Genomic DNA, 7,357 nt, shown 5'->3' with positions numbered 1-7,357 from the left:
GGTCTTACATCGAATAAGATAGAAACTATGCCGTATCGTTAATGTCAAATGTAGTTATACTCATAACAGCTTATCGATTAGAACCAAACATAAGCGTACCAAGCCAATTGATAAACGTGAAATACGTAATATATGACTACATATATTACATAAGGACTTTTCTGAGTCCTTTGCAGCTGAGTGTCCGAAGTATTAAAACATTAGTCGAGGTAGTAGCAGCTGAATGTCCCAAGTATTCAAACATTAGTCGAGGTAGTAGGCATCTCATGTTCCAAATTGAAACATTAATGTACCTTAAGCATCGTGTAAATTTACAAATATATTTGTTATTTTTTGTCAATAAAGATTAAAAATAAAACAAATATAACGATATTTTAAAATTGTATAATGCACGTGTAATTAACATATTTATGAGCCTCGCTCCGTGAAAAAGGGGTTTAATGTATGTGCGTAAAGTGTCGTCTCAGATTAGCCTGTGAAGTCCTCACAGGCTAATCAGGAAAGAAATTTTCCGCTTGTATGGTATTTTTTAAAGAAATTGTCTTCATAGCAAAAATCAAGTTTAGGCGAAAAATGTCGTCCCAAGTTTCCAAGTTTATTTATTTCAAGCTCATTTCATGCATAACATGACAGTGTGAGCAAAAGTTACACAAACATAATTTAAAAAATACATAGTTGAAGGGGCCATTACATAGCAAACTAAACAAAAAAAAAAAAAAAAAAAACATTTAAAGGGAGAGAATGTTTAGAAGTTAAGCATCAATCACATGGGGGTAACAACATACACTATTTGATTGTATAGAAAAACAACACCAGAAAAATATAAGTTCTTCAACTGAACTTTTTCTAATATATAATTATTTCCAAACCCCCAGCATTCACAACCGTACAAAAGAATAGGTTTAATCATCTTATTAAAAAGATCAATTTTCATATCTATTTGTAAAGCGAGGTTATTGCGTTTATTAATCAGACAGTACATAGCTTTTGTTGCCTGTTCGGCTAGATTCTTTTTGGTCTGGAAAAAAGAGCCACTGCTATTGAATAAAATACCGAGGTATTTATAATTTCTAACAACTTCAATGGGATGATCTTTATAGTAGAATACATAATTAGATGGTCTACCTTTACTAAAAATTACAATTTTTGACTTGTCTATGTTAACAGTTAGTTTCCATGCGTCACAATATTGGGAATACACATTTAAACAATTTTGAAGATCGTTAGCTGACTCTGCTACAATAACAGTATCGTCAGCGTACAGCAAAACAAATAGTTTGAAAAAATTTAACATATCGTTTTCATTTGACTGAACATGAAAATTTATTCCGTCTACATCACTGCTATTATTGAAATATGAATGTAGGTCATTCAAAAAGAAGGAAAATAGTATGGGGGATAAATTTTCTCCTTGCCTTACCCCAACTGAACATGAAAAATAGTTAGATTTTTCGCCATTACACATGATACATGATTTTGCGTTGTTGTACATATTTTTGACAATATTTAAGAACTTTCCATTTATACTGTACTTGCCTAACTTATACCACAATAATGACCTATTAATCGTATCGAATGCAGCCTTTAAATCGATAAATGCACAAAACAGTTTTTTCTTTTGAGTTCTAAGAATGTTAATCAGCGCATATAAGACAAACATATTGTCAGCTGTTGAAAAATGTTTACGGAAACCCGCTTGATGCTTATAAATAAGGTCATATTTCAAAATAAATTTTTCTAAACGTATGTTTAAGACTGAAGTGAATAATTTACTCACACAGCTCAACAGAGTGATTGGTCTATAGTTAGAAGGATCGTTTTCAGAACCTTTATTTTTAAAAATTGGATTAATAAGCCCAATGGTCCAATTGCTAGGTACTATACCAGATTTAAATACTAAGTTAAATAATTTTATATATACATCTTTCATAATTGGAAAGGATGCTTTAATGTGCTCATTCAAAATATTATCAATGCCGCATGCTTTGTTATTTTTTAGCAAATTTATACAGTGCTCGATTTCTTCGCATGTTATCTCGGCATTAAGTAAATCGTTATTATAAACGGTAGTTGGCTGTGATTCATCGCTAGTGAAATCAAAGACAGTGTCGTCGGCATTTACAGTTTTAAAATGGTTTTCCAGCAAGGCAATATTTGCTTTTACCGTATTGTGTTTTTTTCCTGAAATAGTTTTCCAGAATACTCTGGGGTTAGTGTTTTTCAGGGATTTAATTTTTTGAGCATTTTTCTTTTTAAATGTGTAATAACATTGTTTAATGGTTTTCTTGTATATTTTACTTGTGCTTTTAATATTAAGGCGATGCGCTTCAGATTTCTTAGTCTTGTATACATATTTGGCACGGTGAAAATTTGTCCGGGCTTCTTTACAATTTCGGTCGAACCATTTGGGCTCGTTGCTATACTTTGATTTATTTACATGTATATGACTGCCGAAGCTGTTTTTACAACTGTTTTGATAAACAGAATCAATTTTGGAGACTATATGGTCCATGTCATTAATTGAATAAGTATCCGCGTTTTCAAAAGCTTCAAGATCCCGGATGATGTCATTGACATTTAAAGCATTTATATTTTCTACAAATGCACTACATTTATCATGATCCCACAATTTCACGTTTTCATTGATATTATTATTATTATTATTGTTATTGTTATTATCTTTATCATTATCATTATTACTAATAGCATTATTAACATCACCGACATTTGCATCAGCAACAATACAATTCTCACAAACATCAACATTTTCAAAGACATTTAAACATATACATGTATTGTTAACAGTGACAATATCCCTGTTATGATAATTTGGAAATTCGAACACCATAGAAACGGGGTTGTGCACATCTGAAAGTAATGGGCAAAAATCTAAAACTTCTATATTGATTATATGCTTAAATAGCGTAGGAGAGCTGACAAAATAGTCTATGCTGCTTGAATTTTTACAAGTGAATTTACCCATAAAGTCACCTTTTGTTCTACCATTTAATATGAACAGTCGGTTTCGTTGTAAGAAATTTATTAACTTGTAGCCAAAACCATTTGCCGCTTTATCTTGGTTATTTCGAGAAATAGTCATACTTGCTTCTAAAAATAGTTTCTCATCGCATATTAAATCATTGTACATGTCATCTAAGTGTAATTCGCAAAAGATATCATGATCAGGTTTAACATAATCTGCTAGCTGTTTTGTACGACTATTCCAATCACCAAACATGCATATATTACTGTATTTATCTCTAAAATTATCAATTTCTATCTGGATATCGGAAAACGGATCATCGTTTACATACACAGAGTTTTCAGGCGGTACATATACAACACCGCACAGTATATCCTCGTTTTTAGTAAAATGTTTAGAGATTTTAAACCACAATACAAATTTACTGCTTGACTGAATAATTGTGACATGTTTACAGATTGTGTTTTTAACAGCGAGACATATCCCGCCTGATTTACGTACTGCGAATTCTTTTCTGTTTTTAAAATGCATTTTAAATCCATCTAATTCTAAATCATCATTATCGTCAGTTTTTGTTTCCTGAAAACCAATAATATCGTAATTGCATAGAAATGAACAAAACTCTGGACAAAGCTGTTTCGATCTCAGTCCGCAAACGTTCAACGAGAGAAATTTTAATCCTCTCACACCGTGTTCATTGTTATGTAAAGTACATCGGTTCTCTCCCTGTGTATCCTATTGCACAGTTGAGTTGAGCTGAGAACATTGTGTGTTACTTGGCTCGAGTTGCTCGGGGATCTCGGGCAGTTGTACAAGGGCGGTGGAAGACGTTGACTCACTATCTTGCTCCCGAGGCCTTTTCAGTTCCGTTTCGTCCAGAGGGGATCGGGGCGAACGTTCAATCATCGGCCTGCGCCTTTGAGGGGTATCTACGTTGCCACTGTTGAATATTTCAAACCTATTTTGTCCTCTAAAATCAATCGGCACTTTCGGTTGTTGTTTCCATTGAGCATAAGGCATTGGCTGGGTGGTTTGTTGAAGGTATGGCTTTTCGTTTGTTGCCCGCGATTTTGGCTTCGGTGCTTCAAGCGACCCAGTGTCTAAATTGTACACCTTGTTTCCTATGTACAGGTTATCACGCACTAGGTTGCACTTAAGTTTATTAAAGGGATCACTTTTATATTGTCTCATAATCGGTAATAGTCGTCTTCGGCGTTCCTCTATTTCTGGTGGAAACTGTTCATTGATATAGCAGCCTGACTTCGTTTGGTTAAGTAGAATACCCGCTCTTCGAATCTTTTCCCGATCATTAAAGTTTTCAAATTTTGCTACTATCGGGCGGGGTAGATTTCTAGAATTTGGGCCACCAGCCATCCGATGGACACGTGCAAATTGAATGTTATTGATATGTATGTCAGCAACCTTGTTAATGCTTTTATCGTTTTCTATACGTTCTGAGAGGAATCGTCGCAAAATAGTTTCACAAGATTCGTGTGGCTCCGTATTTCCTGTGCTTTCTGGCACCCCAACGAAGATAAGGTTGTCCCGCATGCTACGCCACCGTAAGTCAGTTATATTCTCCTGGATCTGTATGTTTACGTTTTCGAATGTTGACATTTGCTGTTCGATTTTATTTGTTTTAAATTTGAGTTCAGATAGTGTTTTTGATGTGCTAAGTTTGTTTGAATGGAAATCGTCCGCAATATCACTAAATGACTGACAACTTGTTTCTATTTCGTTCAGACGGGAGTTCATGGATGCATTTTCTCCTCGCAAGGCAGCCTGATTCTGTACTTATCTGAGACGACACATAACGCACATGCATTTAATCCACTTCACTGAGGCGGCTCGTATATACTCATTTTTATCACATGCCATACCCTGTTTCCCATGTTATATAACCATTACATATATTTTTATCTTACACATGTGTAATATACTTTTTAAGCGTTTTCATTGGCTTAGTTGTCGTTTATTGACCAATCGCATTTTGTTATTTTGCTGAAATGACGTTGCAACATCAAATGACGTCACGAAATGTAAACAACATTCGGAATTTATCATTATGTTTGCGGTAATATTTATTTACTTTGCTCATTTAAAAGCATGTGATAAAAAGATCTGACACTCGTTGTCATATCATACCATATGTTATTAAACTTGTCCAGGAAATTCGTTAGTAAGCTCGCCAAAGGCTGAACAAAATTCCTGAACTCGTTTAATAAAATATGGTATGATATGACAACTCGTGCCAGATCCTATATTTGTTCATCCATTACTTCCTCAGTTACACTTCCTTTTGTCATAGATGGAAACTCAATAAACATTTTCTTAATTTCTTTCGTACCCGCTTCCGTTATCGATCTGAGGGAAGTCAGAAGTGCGAACAATTGTCCCAGTCTCACAGCCGGGCGTTTATAACTCTTGCTCACTTGATAACTTAGGCACCTCAGCAGCGTGTCTTGGATTTTCGATACTTTAGATGTCTCAGCAATGATGCAACGATCTACAAAAACACAATTTAGACAATCAACGAACACATAATTTATTTTGTACCGATGTAACACATATGCACCTTGATCCCATTTTATACTCATTATGAAATCATATAAAAATTACATAATGTTAAGGATACATGTAAAAAACTGTTAATATAACAACAACGATATACACGATGTATTCGATGCACTTACATTATAAGGGGTGGAAAACAGACGATAAGACGGACATGTTAGCTTATTGATAGCCGAAGGGTTACATGAGAACCGTCAATTTATTAAAGAAATTTGCAAAGATAGCAGTTACGACAGTTACACGATCAACACTTAAACATGTACATCACGCTTTCAAATTTTTTGCGTTCCTTTCAAAACACTTACATTCAAAACAACCAAATATGTTTATCCGCTGCATTACCTGGTGATATGACAGTCAGCGCTTTGAGAATAGCCACTTCTTCTTTGGTCATTTTCATCTGGTCGATCTTGCGTGACATTTTCGAATGCTCCATCCAGAAGTCAATGGAGAACATAGTGGCGATATCTTCTTGGTTGAACCATTCACCGTCCTCTGACATTGTGATCATTGAGTCAGGATCTATCACAATCCCACTGATGGTGTCACATTCGATCCTGGCTCCTGAAATTATGCAAAGTTAATATAAAAATATAGTTGTCTAAAGAGGCTATATTTTTTATCTTAATATGCGTTTGTTTCAGTTTATTTTCGTTAAATAGTAATGAACGGATTCGCATGGTGCTTTCTGAAAACGTTGCAATTTAATAATTATTTCGTTGTGCTTAGTATCAAATACACCCTATGGAATATATGTGTTCATTATAAAGATGCTTCAGGTATACATATACTTTAAGATATAAATACTGTTTTAAATAAGCGTTTTCGTTGAACAATTGACGGATCTTATGTTCGGTTCATTTAATCTGTTTTGGTTAATATTTCCAACGATTTAACAAATATTTTAATTTTATTACCAATTTTATATATGAATATTGTAGGACAAATATATTTTTGTTTATTGACGTAGGTAATTCATATTTGTATGTTAAGTCCCGCAGATTTTTTTTTCACCGAAAATTAACAGTTGTATGTAAACTTAATGAATTATTGATGTTTCGGCGAACCCCCAGTTCGGCGAATTGATAATAAATTATAAAATAGTAGGTGTTAAACCGGTTCGGCGAAATGATTTATAGTTGATTACGCCTTTACATAACTACTTAATAGGTGTGAATAGATCGATGTACAGCATTGCTATCACATTCCAATTGTATATTTTAATTAGCGATATTGTTTTCACACTTATTATAAAGAACGCTTGGCTCAAGTGAGGCTGTCAAATTTAATCACCCGAAAACAGCTCACAGTTTGGTATATAGTGATGAATGTCATATTATGCTGACTACTATAAATGGTCGACATGGTCACTTATGTTTTATTCTAGCTATCATGTCGAATGAATACCCTTGTATAAAATGCTTGAAAAATGTGACTCGGTGTATGCACGCCGTAAGTTGTAACGGTTGTGGTCGGTGGCAGCATCGTTAATGCGACACCGGTATTACATCTGAGCAGTACCGCTTCATGTCAAGAGGACAACTGACCATGGAGTGGTCTTGTGGGGATTGTAATGTGGACAGTGAGGTTCGTCAATTGTCGTCAACAACAGTGTATGACGAAATACCCCCTGATACAAGTATCACCAATTCTCCAATCCGGGAACTGTCCCAAACATACACTGTCCGATCTGATGGTGACTTCGACTATTTCGAAGCTGCAGCCTGGCAGGCGATCAGAGACGTGTTCCCCGGTTGTGTATTAAAAGGCTGTGTCTTTCACTTGATGCAGCGTTACTAT

At 34.8% G+C, this 7,357-nt stretch overlaps 1 protein-coding gene across 1 annotated transcript; it reads right to left on the bottom strand.

Moving 5' to 3' along the window:
- Positions 1-5,223: 5,223 nt before the first annotated feature.
- Positions 5,224-6,922, bottom strand: LOC127878854 (uncharacterized). Its single transcript, XM_052425377.1, has 3 exons — positions 6,907-6,922; positions 5,900-6,121; positions 5,224-5,489 (listed from the first exon to the last, which is right to left on the bottom strand). The coding sequence occupies exons 1-3, from the start codon at positions 6,920-6,922 to the stop codon at positions 5,242-5,244; spliced, it is 486 nt and encodes a 161-aa protein (XP_052281337.1). The 3' UTR covers positions 5,224-5,241.
- Positions 6,923-7,357: the final 435 nt, after the last annotated feature.

Source organism: Dreissena polymorpha, chromosome 4 (genome assembly GCF_020536995.1).
Source record: "Dreissena polymorpha isolate Duluth1 chromosome 4, UMN_Dpol_1.0, whole genome shotgun sequence".
Classification (NCBI taxonomy): Eukaryota; Metazoa; Mollusca; class Bivalvia; order Myida; family Dreissenidae; genus Dreissena; species Dreissena polymorpha.
This window is presented reverse-complemented; position numbering and strand designations above follow the sequence as displayed.